The sequence below is a fragment of the Aethalodelphis obliquidens genome, unplaced genomic scaffold (assembly GCF_003676395.1).
Source record: "Aethalodelphis obliquidens isolate GAN/ISIS:26980383/991018 unplaced genomic scaffold, ASM367639v1 scaffold53, whole genome shotgun sequence".
Classification (NCBI taxonomy): domain Eukaryota; kingdom Metazoa; phylum Chordata; class Mammalia; order Artiodactyla; family Delphinidae; genus Aethalodelphis; species Aethalodelphis obliquidens.
Genome location: NW_020837997.1, coordinates 2,090,841 through 2,107,473, shown reverse-complemented (window position 1 = coordinate 2,107,473; position 16,633 = coordinate 2,090,841). Strand labels below are relative to the sequence as shown.

Here is a 16,633-nt window from a genome sequence, read left to right as displayed (position 1 = left end):
ATGAGTGTCCTCTTCTCAACAGTGACCTGGGGACCCTCCTACCTGCAGCCTTTTCAGCCCTCTCGGCCCGCAGGCGCCCGGCCTCCCGGAGCACGGCCATGGCCTGGATGGCAGCCCGGAGCACCGCCCAGCGGAACACGGCCACGGGGTCCATGCCGATGAGCTCCCGAACGTAGGAGCTGTCGCTGCCCCGCAGGAGGGCCACTATGTCCGGCCGCATGTAGTCCATATTCTTCTCCCGGAAGTCCTGGTGGGGGGTGGCAGGAGGGATGATGGAGGCGGGTGGTCCCTTGCCAGTGCTGGCCGAGGCCCTGGGGGCCAGCATGGGAAGGACTAGTGGGCAGTGCATCTCAACAACAGAGACGTGGCTCCTGCCGTGGAGCCCTCGACAGTAGAGCCAGGGGTTTGACACTGGGTCCGAGAGCCCTGGAACTTCGCCCACCAAAAGCAATAAAGAGGAGGGACAGGGCTTCCCTGGTGGCGCAGGGGTTAAGAATCTGCCTGCCAATGCAGGGGACACGGGTTCGAGCCCTGGTCCAGGAAAACTCCACATGCCGCGGAGCAACTAAGCCCGTGCGCCACAACTACTGAGCCTGTGCTCTAGAGCCCACGAGCCGCAACTACTGAAGCCTGTGCGCCTAGAGCCGTGCTCCGCAACAAGAGAAGCCACCGCAATGAGAAGCCCGCACACTGCAACGAACAGTAGCCCTCACTCGCCTCAACTAGAGAGAGCCTGTGTGCAGCGACGAAGACCCAATGGAGCCAAAAATAAATAAATAAATGTATAAAAAAAAAAGTTTAAAAAGAAAAAAAAAAAGAGGAGGGACAGAGCAAGTGCCAGAGGGAAGGGGCCTCCAGGGTACCCACGCGGTCCCCTTCCCGCCTCCCAGGCAGAGCGTGACTTGACTGATGATGGCAGTGGATGGCTGCATACCTTGATCTGATATTTCACTTTCCCTGCGAAGTGCTGAATGATGAACGCCGGCTCCATGACGGGTGTGCCGAGGAAGTACCTGTTGTCCTCATGCTGCTGTTTGAACTTGGCCAGCAGGGTCTGGCTCGTGGCGTGGGGAAAGCTGGGAAGAGGATGTAAGACATTTAACTGCAGGAACTGTGGCCGGTCACCCACTCTGCATTGCAGGTCGCGGGTCCTCCGTGGATGAGGTGGGCGGGTGCTTGGGCTCCTGCAGGCTGAGCACGGGGCCGAGGGCTGGGAACCTGCCACCTGGCTTGAAGAGGCTGTGAGCAAAGTGACGCACTTGGGGCTGCAGAGCAAACTTGGACCAGGCAGAGCAGCCCAGCGCTCACGCGAACGTGCAGTCCAGGCAAGACTGGGACCTGGGCCTGCCGTGGGCAGCTCCTGGAATAATCCCAGGACGGGGTGACTTCTTGTCTCAGGTCCATCTGCCCCTGGGTGCTGTGTCTTGGAGTGGGTCTTGCCCGTGTTCCTCTGTTAGAGGGAGGGGCCGGCAGAACGGGATGAAGCAGGGAGGGGGGCTGGGGGCAGAATAAGGGAGCCGTTGTACCTGGCTATTTTGGCCTCCCAGGAAGGAAATGCCACAGCCAGCTTTGGCATCCCCAGCCTCTGCCCAGCCTCACCGCAAAACACGGGCAGAAAGACGTGCCTCCAAATCCCTGATGCCTGGCTCCGTGGCTTAACAGGGGGCAGAGGAGGAGAGTCTCTGTAGCTACAGGGCACATCATTGCCAGGGCCAGGGTGTGGAGCGTGAGAGATCCATTCACTCAGTTGTGGAAATAAATAACATTTTAACACACTATTTTAGCAAATTCAATTCAAGCCTTCTCCGCCCCTGCCCCCATTCCCCCAACTCCATGATGAACTAAAATAGCAAGACTTTCTTTTTTTTTCTTTAAATAGCAAGATTTTCAACAAAGACAAATCCGACCCTGCTCCGCCCCGCCCTGTCTTGCACGCTTCCCCCAGATTCGGCTCTGGGAGTTTCCTGGGAGTGATGATTTAGCCCTTCCTAGCACCCTGCCTCTTCCCTTGTCTGAACGTTCTCTCCGCAGATCCCAGCCTAGGATGGATGTGTCCTGTCCTGGACGGGACTTGGTCTGAGACAGGAGGTACGGCTGATTCACACCAGCCCTGAGGGGACTTCAGCAGCAAACAAGGGGCCTGATAAAGTGGTTGATAAAAAGACTGTCCACATCTGGACCCCCAGAACCTGTGAATGTGACCTTAGATGTAATCAAGTTAAGATGAGGTCATCAGGGGGAAATTCCCTGGCAGTCCAGTGGTTAGGTCTCGGAGCTTTCACTACCGAAGGCCCGGGGTTCAACCCCTGGTCGGGGAACTAAGATCCCACAAGCTGCGTGGTGGTATGGCCAAAAAAAAAAAGGGAGGCCATTAGGGTTGGCACTAATCTACTAGGACTGGAGTCCTTATAAGAGGGGATGAGACAGAAAGAGAGAAGATGATGTGACTACAGAGGCAGAGATTGATTGGAGTGATGCAGCCACAAGCCAAGAACACCTGGACCCCCAGAAGCTGGAAGATGCAAAGAAGCATCCTCCCCTAGAGCCTTTGAAGGGAGGGTGGCCCTTCCCACACTTTGATTTCAGCCCACCAATACTGATTTTGGACTTCTAGTCTCCAGAACTGTGAGAGAATACATTTCTGTTGGTTTAGTCTGTCTGCGATTTCAGGAGCTCTGGCTGGGTGACCAAGCATGAAGCACCTTAAAAATACCTTCTCCAGCCTTCATGGTGTCCTGTGGACGAGGGGCGGCAGGCTTGGTAGAGAATCTCGCATCTGGGCCCGATTCCACGCCCTGCCCTTTGCAAGGACGCACCAAGCCCATGCCCAGTTTCTAGATTCAGGTCCCCCAATACTTGCCCGAGGACTCCCAGGAGGGTGTGTTTCCAAGTTCACAGCTATCTCGAGTGTTAATATTTCTGTGGTGGATGGTACTGTATTTTGCAAACGTGAGGTCAGGATTTGTGGCCGCATGAGTCTGAGCAACTTGGAAGTTCTTGGGATGGTATGGATTTGGGGTGAGGCTCTGGGGTTGCAGAGCCGGAATGGTGCCCGGGTCTGCGGACGCACTGGGCCGTGGACACTCACTTGCTCTCTTCATCCAGGAGATAGAAGAGGCCGGTGGGCTTCTTGCTGATCAGATGTATGCAGCCAACGTTGTCTGTGTAGTCGATGTTGTGCCACGAGATCCCTTCGCTCTGGTACTCCTCCTGCAGGGTTCGAGGGGTATCCGGTAAGTTCATCATTTCATGGACATGTTAATATTTATGTAGCACACGTCATATAAAAAACATTTTATTTACGCATGCTTGTACATATTTAAATATAAATGTGCAAATAACATAGAATGCACATTAATGTACCAATAGGAATATAACAATAAAACTATAAAATTATTCAATAAATGAACAGTTAGCCACAGGAATGCACATTGTCAAACATCTACAGTAGGTCCCCTACGTACGAACCTTCAAGTTGCGAACTTGCAAAGATGCAAACGTGCATTTGCATGTCCAATCACTTAAGTTAGTTCATGTGTCTGGCGTACATTGTCACATGCGTGCATCCTCTACAAGTGGTTGTGCAGCTTGCCCTCCGTCTCCTATTGCTGACGATCCTTCAGCTCTACCATCTCCCACCTCCTCTCCCTCCTCCAGTCAGTAACCCTTCTTTCCTGTTCACTCGATGCCAGCCTCTGTATGCCAGCTGTGGTACTGTACTACTGTACTTTTCAAGGTACTGTACTGTAAGATTAAAAATGTTTTCTTTATTTTTTGTGTTTGTTTTTTTTAAATTAATTTATTTATTTTTGGCTGCATTGGGTCTTTGTTGCTGTGCACGGGCTTTCTCTAGTTGCAATGAGTGGGGGCTACTCTTCGGTGCGGTGCGCAGGCTTCTCATTGTGGTGGCTTCTCTTGTTGCGGAGCACGGGCTCTAGGTGCGCGGGCTTCAGTAGTTGTGGCACGTGGGCTCAGTAGTTGTGGCTCGTGGGCTCCAGAGCACAGGCTCGGTAGTCGTGGCGCACAGGCTTAGTTGCTCCGTGGCATGTGGGATCTTCCCAGACCAGGGCTTGAACCCGTGTCCCCTGCATTGGCACGTGGATTCTTAACCACTGCGCTGCCAGGGAAGGCCCTGTTTGTTTGTTTTTTATGTATTATTTGTGTGAAAAGTATTATAAACCTATTTACAGTACAGTACTATATAGCCAATGGTGTTAGTTGCATACCTAGGCTAACTTTGTTGGACTTAACGAACAAATTGTACTTACAAACGCGCCCTCGGAATGGAACTCATTCATAATGTAGGGGATTTACCGTATCACAGCAAAGTGCTGAAAATCACACGTAACCCCCGCCAGGGGTCAGCAAGCTTTCTTTGTAAAGGGCCAGATGGTAAATATGTTAGGCTTTACAAGTTAGATGGTGTCCACACGATGACTCAGCTTTGCTGTCGCAGCGTGAAAGCAGCCACAGATGCTATGTCAACAAATGAGCGTGGCCACGTGCCAATAACTTTGGGCGGCCCCTGCTCTGGAACTGCAATGTCTGATAGTCATATAATGTGAGAGACCCATGTCATTTCGAACTTCTAACAGCCATGTTTAAAAATGTGAAAAGAAACAGGTGAAGTTAACTTGAACAATATACTTAATTTAACCCAACATACCCAAGGTGTATGATGTATGTCAACACATAATTGACACAAAAAATTACCAACAAGGCATGTTACATTCCCTTTTTGCCCCCAAGCTATGTCTTTGCAATCCGCTATGTATTTTGCATTTCCTGCACAACTCAATGCGGACCAGCCACATTTCAAGCGAGAAATGTGACTTTCCGCCAAGAGACGTAATAGTAAAATTAGCTAAGCATCTCTATAAACCCATCAGTTTTCTTTCCCCATCAGAATCAATCATGGGAAGGATGATACTTGGGTAAAGACGGCTGGTTATTTCTCAGTGTGAAGACGCGTTAAGACAGGATATCTTTGTTGTTGACTGAAGCAAATCCTTACAAGGCAACTCAGTTTCTCTCCCACCAAAAGGACTTTCATCTCTGAGCAGAGAGAAGGTACAAAATTGAGCTGTGGCTCCAAATATCCCTGCCATTTGCCTCATCCTGGGCTGGGTGGGAATGTTCCCAGACTCTCCCTTTTTTTTGCAGAGAAAAATTCTGGGGCGGGTTTGATGACAGACCAGGTCCCAAGGGAGATCCCGGTTCTGGCTCATTCTTTTCCTCCTTGGGTGGGATGGGCGAATAAGATGATATGTCCTTACCTGCTCCAGTTTGAAAATGTGCTGGTTGAAGTAATACTGGAGCTGCTCGTTGGCGTAGTTGATGCAGAACTGTTCAAAACTGTTCCTCTCAAAGTCTTCAAACCCGAAGATGTCGAGGACCCCAATGGACAAGCACTTGGGGAGACAGAGAGAATGGTTATTACTGGTGGGCCCTCCCTCAGGAGCAGCCTGTCTGCTGGTGAGGGCCTTAGAACCCGTAATATTAAACAAGGAGCCCTGTGGTTTTTTGATTTTTGGTTTTTGTTTTGTTTTGGGCCACACTGCACGGCATGCAAGATATTAGTTCCTCGATCAGGGATTGAACCGGTACCCCCTGCAGGGGAAGCCTGGAGTCCTGTGTTTTCGTTCTGTGCTGGGCCCTGAGAATCGCATCCCGTCGGTTCCCTGGCCCTGCCCTGGGAAGAACTGGCCTGTGCCCGACCAACTGCAGCTGACGTCATGGGTTGCCTGCCGAGGGGGTGTGGTCCTCACCGAGACGGACTCTTCCATGTCCTTCTTGTTGAGGAGGGCGTGGTTGATCCGCAGCACGATCCAATCAAACAGGGCGCTGTATAGTGACTTGGCCATGGAGTCGCGGGCGGTGATGGCCTGTGGGTACAGAGTGGGTGGCACACCTTGGCGGGTCGGGCCCTGAGGTCTGTATGCACAGGCGGGGAGACTGAAGTGGTGACTTGAAACACCCAACTCATCTGACTTCGCACGCTGTCCCGTCAGCCTGGATGCCCTGGCCCACCCCAGCGTGAAGCGTGAAGCCCTGACCTGGCAGCCTGCGGTTGGGCCAAGTCTTTCTCATGGGCTGGCTGGCCTCAGAGCACCCTGGGGACTGCTGGGGTGGGAACGCAGGCTCAGGGAGGGCACCATGGGAGAACGAACCAGGAGGCTGGGCTGGGTTCAAAACCAGGTCCCTTGCGGTTCTGGGAGCACCATGGGCCCCACCACGGGGTGCCTAAAAGCAGCGATGGTCTTTACCACTTTTTAAAAAGGCTTTTTGGGGTCTAATTTACATACAAGGAATTCCTTCTTTGTATGTTCTCAGATCTAAGTTGTGACAAGACTCACTTGGCCTGCTCTCAAGATCTAGAACGAGTCCCTCTGGTTTTGTGGAAATGGAGCCGTGTAGGACGCAGCCCTGTACGTGGTCTTTTTCTGCTCAGCTTGGCGCCTCTGGGGAGCAGCCGTGCTGCAGGCTCAGGTGACCTGCGGCACCTTTCACGTACCACGGCTGGGTGCCTTTGCCCACAGGGGCTCCAGCTGTCTGCAGTACCCACTTCAGATGCCTAAGCAGCTTCCACCACCAGCTAAAAATCCACCCCCCACTGCGGCTAGGTACTTTCCTGCTGCTCCCCAAGCTATAAGTCTAGAGGCGTAAAAACACAAGAAAAACACATCACAGAGAAAACATCGAGGCTGGCGCAAAGGCCAGGGAGAGGTGCCTTATCAGGATTTAGGGACCCACACAATGGTTGTAAAGGTCATGCTCAAGCCCTGCGGTCGCAAGTTTTTCGGGCAAGGGCCTGTGAGTCAATAGGACCAGCTTTGCAGGCCAGTTCTGCTGCTGCAGCAGGAGAGCAGCATGTGAATGAACGGGCGTGGCTGTATGAAAATAAAGCTTTATTGACAGAAGCAGGCAGTGGGCTGAGTTTGGCCTGTGGGCCACAGGTGGCTATCCTCTGCTGGTGAGAACCAGCGTGCCCGCTGAGCAGCTGGACATAGACACCACACACGTGGCCCCGGCTCTGGCCTTATGAGCTGTACAGGCTGCTTTGTGCCACACCTGAGCTCACATGAAAACCAGAGTGTCGCCAGGGTTCTCTGCTGTCACTTTAGGGGCAGGAAAAACACTACCCATGCCACCTGTCCCTGAAGACTCCCCTTCTGCCCTGTGTATTCATATTTTCGGGCCTGGCACCTCACAGAAGCCCAGGGCAGCACTCACCTCGCTGAGACTATAGGGAAGGATGAGTTTGTCGTTGGAGGTCACTGTTTTTCTTTTGGTCAGAACTTCCACTAAGATTTCTCGCTTCACCTGTTTCAGGGTCAAGGGGTGGGGGGAAGGGATAAATTAGAAGCTTGGGATTAACAGATACACACTACTGTTTTTATATAAAATAGATAAACAACAAGGTCCTACTGTATAGCACAGTGAACTATATTCAATATCTTGTAATAATCTATAATGGAAAAGAATCTAAATATATATTCATACGCACACACAAACACATATATATATATATGAATCACTTTGCTATACACCAGAAACTAACACAGCATTGTAAACCAACTATGCTTCAATTAAAATAATTAATTAATTTTTTTAAAAAAAGAGAGAGAGAGAGAGAGAGAGAAGGGGAGGAAAGTTGGAGAGCTCAGGGACTGGATCCTTGTGTCACTGAGGCAAGGCGTGGGGAGGGAGGGAGAAGGACACCCAGCAGCTGGGCCGGGAAGTGGGCCCAAAGCCCACCCTCAGGGCTGCCAATCCACAGTGTGTGCTACGCTTGGTGTGTCTCAAAATTATCACCACCCACAGGCTTGCTCGATGGCCCTGACAGTGTGGTCACACAGGCCTGGGTGTCACTGCGGGCCTCGGGCCCAGGTGCTGCCTGGTGACCTGTGTTAAAGCTGTCGCTGTTGGAGCGGGTTCCTGGCCTGGGTGCAGGGGCTGGGCAAGGGGCCTGGCTCTCCCCGACTGCCGAGTCCCATCCATGAGAAGTCAAGTGTTGGGGTAGCAGAGCAGCCCCGGTCTCCCAGCAGACGTGCTCACTCAGCCTCATGAGCACAACAGGAGCTGGGGTTCCCTGACGCAGGTGCACTTTAAGAGCCACAGATGGAATGCATGCTTCGAAAACAGCCTCGGCACCACAGGTATTTGGGGCTGGGTCATTCTTTGCTGTAGGGGGACTGTCTTGTGCATTCTATGATGTCAAACAGCATCCCTGGCCTCCATCCACCAGAAGACAGGAGTACCCCCCAAACGACACCAGACACTGCCCAGCGCTCCTGGGGTTGAGGACAAGTGGACGAGGGGATGGTCCAATCACAAGATGACCTCGCTGATCAAAAGATGATATTTAAAAAAAATTATAGTTGATTTACAATATTATGTTAGTTTCAGGTGTACAGCAAAGTGATTCAGTTTTATATACATATATAAACGATAATTTTGAAGAGCCTTCCAAGTGAGGGGTTGAGGTGGGAGAGCCCCAGAGGGAGTCCTTCTGAAATGAGGAAGGGTCAAAAAGATACCTGTACGCCAATGTTCACAGCAGCACTATTTACAATAGTCGAGACATGGAAGCAATCCAAGTGTCCGTCAACAGATGAATGGATAAAGAAGATGTGGCACAGATACACAATTGAATATTACTCAGCCATAAAAAAGAATGAAATAATGCCATTTGCAGCAACATGGATGGACTTAGAGACTATCATTCTAAGTGAAGTAAGTCAGACAGAGAAAGATAAATATCATATGATACCGCTTATATGTGGAATCTAAAAGAAAAGGATACAGGCACTTCCCTGGTGGTCCAGTGGTAAAGAATCTGCCTTCCAATGCAGGAGACGCGGGTTCGATCCCTGGTCAGGGAGCTAAGATCCCACATGCCATGGGGCAACTAAGCCTGTGAGCCACAACTACTGAGCCCGCACGCCACAACTAGAGAGAGAAAACCCACATGCCACACTAGAGAGAAGCCCATGTGCCACAAGGGAGAACCTGCATGCAGCAATGAAGATCCCACGTGCCACAACTAAAAACCGATGCAACCAAAAATAAAAAAAAATTTTAAATAATTAAAAAAATGATACAAACTTATTTACAAGAGAGAAACAGAATCACAGACATAGAAAACAAACTTATGGTTACCAAAGGGGAAAGGGTGGGGCAAGGGATAAATCAGGTGTTTGGGATTAAAATATACACACTATGGGGCTTCCCTGGTGGTGCAGTGGTTAAGAATTCGCCTGCCAATGCAGGGGACACAGGTTCGAGGCCTGGTCTGGGAAAAGCCCACATGCTGCAGAGCAACTAAGCCCGTGCACCACAACTACTGAGCCTGCGCTCTAGAGCCCACAAGCCACAACTAAAGCCCACGCGCCTAGAGCCCGTGCTCCGCAACAAGAGAAGCCACCGCAATGAGAAGCCCGTGCACCGCAACGAAGAGTAGCCTCCGCTCGCCGCGACCAGAGAAAAGCCCGTGTGCAGCAACGAAGACCCAACGCAGCCAAAAAAAATAATAATAATAAAAAATAAATTTATATAAAAAAATAAAGTATACACACTACTATATATAAAATAGACAACCAACTGTATAGTATATAGCAAGGGGAACTATACTCGATATCCTTTAATAACCTATAATGGAAAAAAATCTCTCACTTATATATGGAATTTTAAAAAACGAAAAGCAACCCCCAACTCCCCCCCAAGCTCACAGATACAGAGAACAGAATGGTGGCTGCCAGAGATGGAGGATGGGCAAAATGTGTGAAGGTGGTCAAAAGGCACAAACTTCCGGTTATAAAATAAGTCATGGGGATGTAGTGTACAGCATGGCGACTGTGACTAACATTACCGTATTGCATAATTGAAAGTTGCTAAGAGAGTAGACCTTAGAAGTTCTCATCACAAGAGAAAAGAAAACCCTGTAGCCACCTAGGGTGACAAATGTAACTAGACTTACTGCGGTGGTCATTTTGCAACATATACAGATACTGAATCATTATGTTGTATACCTGAAACTAAAATAATGTTGTATGTTTTTTTTAGTTTTTTTTTGCGGTGCGCGGTGAGCACGCGGGCCTCTACTGTTGTGGCCTCTCCCGTTGTGGAGCACAGGCTCCAGACGCGCAGGCTCAGCGGCCATGGCTCACGGGCCCAGCCTCTCCGTGGCATGTGGGATCTTCCCGGACTGGGGCACAAACCCGTGTCCCCTGCATCGGCAGGCGGACTCTCAACCACTGTGCCACCAGGGAAGCCTAATGTCGTATGTTAATTATACCTCAATTAAAAAAAAAAAAAAGAAAAAGAAATGAGGAAGGGACACAGAAGAGATGGTGGGGGGAGGAAGCAGGCAGACAGGCCCCAGTTTACAAAAGTGCAGTCAGTGAAGGAAGTTCTGGGCCTCGGTGGCCGCTGTGGCTGAGGACAGGGGCCAGTACCTTCAGGAGCTGTGACAGTGTGTCCAGCGCCGCAGGGGGCCCAACCTCCAAGCCTTCGTCTCGGCCCGTGGCTTTCTTCTTATAAGTGACGTTGCCCAGGTACAGGATGGCCGAGAGGATGGAAAAGATCCTGGGGGAGAAAAGGAACCTAGGTCGGGGCACCTTCCCCAGTCGTGAGACAGCGATAGTTTCCAGTGAACTGGGCCCAAGTTTCCAGTGAACGAGGCTGAATTCGTAAAACCAGCAATTCCAGTCAGAACACACGAAATTCGAAAGATGTCCAATTCTCCACTGGGGACTCTCTTTGTGGAATAGGACTTGGGAGGCACATATCTCTATTTTTTTTTTTTGGTGGTAGTGGTGTTGGGCGGGAGCTTAAAATTTTTCTTTTTATGGAGGCATAACATGCATACAAAAAAAAAGAAAAAGAAAACACACAATTCCCCAAGTATAGAGTTTTGATGAAGTGTCACAAAATGTACAGATGCCTGTAACTGGCACTCAGACCAAGGAACAGAACATTTCAGGCCCTGGAACCAGCCCCACAGAGGAACCACTGTCCTGACATCTAATACCATCTGTGAACCTGACTTCGGTGAAATCACGTGTACTTGCATCTGGCCTCTTACTGAAAAGTGTGAGATGGGGGAGCCAGGCGTGTTACCGTGTATAGCACATCCCTTCTTAATGCTGCCGACCAGCACTTCTCAGCCTCCGCAGTGCCGGCACCTGGCTTCTACCTACCCGGCCCCCCGCCCACCCCTGCAGTGTGACACTCCAAAATGTCTCCAGGCAAGACCAAGTGTCCCCTGAGGGCAGAATTGGGGCCCCAGTGAGAACCACTGCTGTGTGTGGGGTTGTCCAGGTAGTCAACAAACTGGGGTCTCATTTTTGTACAGCCCCTTAGCTAAGAACGGTTCTTAAGGGAATTCCTGGTGGTCTGCACTTTCACTGCCGAGGGTGCGGGTTCGATCCCCGGTCAGGGAACTAAGATCCCGCTGCGTGGGGTGGTGGGGAGGAACGGTTCTTCAATTTTTAAGGGGTCGTTAAGAAAGAAAACAGAATGCAAAGAAGAACATGCCACAGAGACCACGTGGCCCACGAAGCTGAGAATATTTATTATCTGTCCCTCTCCAGAAAGTTTGCTGGCCCCTGCAGGGATATATCACGAAGTGTTTATTTATTTAACTTCTGGTTGGTGGGCATTTGGGAGGGTTTCCGGGTTTGGGGGCTGTTATAAACAAGGCTGCTGTGTGCCTTCATGTGCGTGTCTCTGGGTGAGCAAATGTATGCATTTGGTTGTGTACACACATCCGTAGTAGGAACTGCCGAATGGTTGTCCACAGCAGTTGGCCCCATTCGTGCCCCCCTAGCACCATGCTCGGCAGAGATGTTCCCTCTGGGTATCCTGGTCGCCCGGGCAGGTGTGGAGAACACCCTGTGTGGTTTTGAAGAATTAAAACAATTTTTAATTGTGGTCAAACACACATCATATAAAATTTGCTTTCTTGACTGTTTTCGAGTGTATGGCTCCGTACTGTGAAGTATACCCACACTGTTGGGCAAAAGCCCTGTGGTTTCTTGTTTTTTGGGTAAATATACCTGAGTAAATTTTATTTTATTAGATTTCTTTCTTCATCTACTGAGATAGTGTAGTTTTCTGCTGATTAACAGAATCTGTTAATGAGTCTGCTAATGTGGGGCTTAAAATTTTTAAATGATGGAGGAATTCCCTGGTGGTCCAGTGGTTAGGACTCCGTGCTTTCACTGCTGAGGGCCCGGATTTGATCCCTGGTCGGGGAGCTAAGATCCCACAAGCCACGTGATGCAGCCAAAAAAAAAAACAACAGATTTTAAAATGATGAATGACCTTTGAAAAGCCCTGTGGTTTTAATTGGCATCTCCCAATGGCTAGTGACGAGCATCCCCTGTCACTGCGCTACTCTCCTTAGTGAGGCTCCTATGAGGGGGTGGGTCACATCTCAGAGTGACTGGTAAGCCCCAGGGAGGCCTGTGTGGGAGATGGCAGGGCAGCTGGGCCCGCCCACTTACTGCTTCTTGGTGGCAGGGAGGAAGCCCACCATCTCCATGGCCTGCTTGAGTCTTTCAAAGTCATGCTTGAGGTCCTCCCCATCTTCAATCTTCAAGTTATGCTGAAAAACAAAGTCGGCAGTGCTCTGGGTACTTCTGGGCTGGTGAGGGTGGCGTGCGAGGATGATTTTGGCTGGAACTGATGGGGTATGGCCCAGGACGTGGGGAATGAATGGGGTCCTTTATGCCACCCCCCTCTGGGCCTCCTTGGAGTCGGTTTGGGGGCTAGAGAGGGCCAAGGCGGACGGCCTCTGACCTCCCAGCAGTGCGTAAAGAGCCCGTGGGGAACAGAGGCTGCATTTGTGGTTGGGTCTCGGGGCTGTTTACCTGGTTGAGGTAGAAATAATCTTCAGGTTGCTTGAGCTGAAATTCCTGACGCTCTTCCTCGCTGACGCCAAGTAACAAATAATAAAACACATGGTAGTTCCTGTAGGTCAAAATTAGGAGAAAAAAGTTGTTTTTGGAGGCCGAGTGACAGCTACTCTTCAAACCACTACTAATACTGCTTTGGAGACCAGGCCAGGGAGGAAACAGCAGCTCGACTATGTACAAATTTGAGACAATAAGTCGATTCTTATAATGTCTTAAGAAAAAAAAAAAAAAAACCCAAAAATCAAACCAGGAGCTTCTCCAGCGAGTAGATTCCTCAGGTGGTGGGCATATGTCTTGCCCACTGGTGGATCAGAGATGCTTCTAATCTAACCACATTCTGGCAGACTTCTGAGCACCTACTCCAGTAAAAGCCCCGGGGAGGCACAAGAAGGTGGCAAAGCTCACGCCCCCAGGAGATCCGCCGTGGCCTCCTGTAGATTTCCCCCATCTCAGGACATCTGCTTCTCTCCTTCATAGGGAAGAAGGCAGATGTGATGGATCACCAAGGAAATATCCCCCTACCTCTCATCCTTCTCTTGAGAGACGAGGCGAGACTTTTCAAGCAGGTACTTCTCGACAACAGCTCTGTCATCAAGAGGAAAAAGAAGGACAAGTGTTACACGTTAATACTGTTTCCTTGAAGAACAAGAGTGATTTGTTACCATGGAAAAGCCAGCTGCAGATTAACATCCCTGGACCCACGGTAAACACAGGGACCTAAAGGTAATCACCTTGAGTGTGGTAAACAAGCAACCTAAATGTTGAAAATCTTACTCTAAAGGTAAATACAATCATCATAAATGTGCCTCGCCCTACGACTACCATCTATAAAAATAAGGAACCTGGGCTGGCTACTTCTGCCCTCCAGACCAGATTTGGGATGACAGCTGTATGGAAGCCCAACCTGGCATCACGCAGGACGCCCCACAGGTGGCAGGAATTGAAACGATTGGACCCACGTGCCCACTAATAACACTGGAAGGTTGAACCCTGCTCCCACCATCTCCCCAGCCATGAAATGTTTCTCTAATTGAAAACCGAAATACAAGATAATGGATTCACTTTTCCATTCTTTTTGAAACAACTTTATTGATGATTGATACACGATAAACTATACCTACTCAAAGCACGCAACGGGATGAGTTTTGACTGGGTCCTTTCACGTAATTTTCAAAAATAGCTTTATTAGGCATAACTGATGCCCAACAGACTTACAGTGTGTGACTGGATGAGTTGTGACACATGCAAATCCCTGTGAGTCCACCACCATGACCAAGAGAGTGAACACATCCATCACCCTGAGAAGTCTCTGTGGGACCTTTGTCATTTCTCCTGCCACCCACCCCCAAGCAGCCACTGACCATCCCCTAAAGATTAGTTTGGATTTTCTAGAATTTAAAAAAAAATAGGGGATTTCCCTGGTGGTCCAGTGGTTAGGACGCCGTGCTCCTAATGCAGGGGGCCCAGGTTCGATACCTGGTCAGGGAACTAAGATCCCACATACCACAACTAAGCCCTCGCACCACAACTACTGAGCCCGTGCACTGCAACTAGAGAAGCCCGCGTGCGCAACAAAGAACCAGCACAGCCAAAATAAATAAATAAATAAATAAATAAATAAATAAATAAATAAATAAAATAGACTCATTTAGTATGTACAGTACAGCTGACCCTTGAATAACACAGGTTTGAACTGTGGGTCCGCTTATACGTGGATTTTTTCAATAGTAAATGCTACAGTCCTACGTGATCTGAGGTTGGTTCAATCCATGGATGTGGAACCAGATACGTAGGAACCATGGATTTGGAGGAACCTCAGATACAGAGGACCAACGCTAAGGAATCTTTGGATTTTCGACGAACCCCTGCATTGTTCAAGGGTTAACCGAATATCGTATCTGCTTACTTTCACTCAACCCAATGATTCTGAGATTCAGCCACATTGCCCTGTGTATCAGAACTTCATTCTTTTTTATGGCTGAATAATAGTCCGCACGTACAGACACACCACATTTTGCTTATCTGTTTATCAGTTGATGGACATCTGAAGGACCTGGGTCCATGAGGCTATGTGGGCTCTGGGGCAGGAATAAGGCATGTCTGCGGCCACATCCTCAATGCTAACAGAGACATCAAACATTCCTTGGAGATCTACTACGAGGTTCTAGGCACTGTTTTGCAGGGATTCAATGACCTGGATTTAAATGTCCCCAGGTATGGGCACTGTGGCTCCCACCGATGGACTGGATGAGGTGCTAAAAATTGGGAGAGGCCACACGTTGCTTGGGACCCCACAGGAGGAAGGTGGCCTGGCAGGGACCTGAGCCTGGCAGTGGCCCTGCCTCTCATGGGATCCACTATCACCACGTGTGTGAGCTGTACAGGTCTGCAGGTCATCCTCATCTGAACCCATCTTATTACACTGAAGAGGAAGCTGGTGCCCGAGGGGTAGCAGGGTCGGGCCCCTGGTCCAGGGCCTGCCGGAGGCTGCCAGCCTCTCTCACAGGATGGCAGTCTTCTGTCTGCAGCCTTGCACAGACACATGCACACATACAACCTGCATGGGTGGGTTTCCAAGGGCTCAGACTGTGCTGTCTCTTCTTTCAAACCCGTATTTTCTTCCATTCCTTCCACTGGCCAGTAACCTGTAGTTCTCAGCAGTTTGTTTTCCTGCGGGAGGAGGCTGTGTCTGCTCCTACACTCACATTTTCATCTCAGTCTGTAGCCGATTCCCTGTACTGTGTCGGCATATGGGGGAGGACAGCGACCTCTCAGGGGCACCGAGCTGTCATTTGACTGGCCATCACCTCTTCCCTTTGCTGATCATTCTGGGAGCCTAGGCCCCTACGGGGGTCTTGAGGGAGCCAGGGATCCCGCTGGCACTGAACCCTTGAGCCCACAGGAAGACGAGGCCTTGCGAATTGGGGAACTGGGGGAAGACTTGGACTGCCCCTGACCCTTGGCCTCAGCGGGAAGTGGCATCGAGAAGTGTCACCTGCCCAAAAGCAGAACCGGGTCTGGGCCTGCTCCTCGTGAGCTGGCGGCAGCTGCTCCCTGGACAGGAAGTGTACCTCCCTCCTCGGAGTGTGGGCAGGCCACAGTCAAGGGCTGAGGCAGGACTTCCTTTCCTGAATCTGAGGCCATAGATAGGACTCTGAAGCTGGCCTATGAGGTCCAGCCACCCAGGGCCACAGGAGCTGAGCCTGACAGGAGCTGAGGTGGGACAGGCTGGCCATTTAGCTGAGGGCCAGCCCTGCTGGTGTGCTGGATCGAATGGTGGCCCCCAGAAGACATGTCTACCTGGAACATGTGACTGTGACTGTGAAAAAAGGTATCTGCAGGTGTAATTCAGTGAAGGATCTGGAGATCAGATCTTCCCCCATGGTCCAGATGGGCCCTAAATCCAAGGACAAGTGTCCCAAAAGACAGAAGAGGAGATCACAGAGAGACTCAGGGGAGAAGACCACGTGAAGACAGAGGCAGAGATTGGGGTGATGCGGCCACAAGCCAAGGATGCCTGGAGCCCCCAGAAGCTGGAAGAGGCCAGGAGGGATCCACCCCTAGAGCCTCTGGAGGGAGCGTGGCCCTGCCCACACCTTGATCTTGGACTTCTGACCTCCAGAACTGTAAGAGAATAAACTATTGTTTTGAGCCAATCGGTTTGTGGTAAATTGTTTCAGCAGCCGCAGGACATGAAATGGAGAATGCAGGAA

The 16,633-nt window shown here is 50.3% G+C and overlaps 1 protein-coding gene across 14 annotated transcripts in view; it reads right to left on the bottom strand.

Moving 5' to 3' along the window:
* MYO9B (myosin IXB) overlaps positions 1–16,633 on the bottom strand; it is a 91,037-nt gene that overhangs the window by 28,492 nt on the left and 45,912 nt on the right. For all 14 annotated transcript variants that reach the window (XM_027084595.1, XM_027084591.1, XM_027084582.1 and 11 more), the window contains 10 exons: positions 13,443–13,505; positions 12,876–12,975; positions 12,510–12,610; positions 10,458–10,587; positions 7,234–7,323; positions 5,769–5,885; positions 5,277–5,411; positions 3,089–3,210; positions 935–1,076; positions 43–247 (listed from right to left, as the gene is read on the bottom strand). In XM_027084595.1, the coding sequence (XP_026940396.1) occupies positions 43–247; positions 935–1,076; positions 3,089–3,210; positions 5,277–5,411; positions 5,769–5,885; positions 7,234–7,323; positions 10,458–10,587; positions 12,510–12,610; positions 12,876–12,975; positions 13,443–13,505 (1,205 nt within the window). The remainder of the gene's footprint in view (positions 1–42; positions 248–934; positions 1,077–3,088; positions 3,211–5,276; positions 5,412–5,768; positions 5,886–7,233; positions 7,324–10,457; positions 10,588–12,509; positions 12,611–12,875; positions 12,976–13,442; positions 13,506–16,633) is intronic.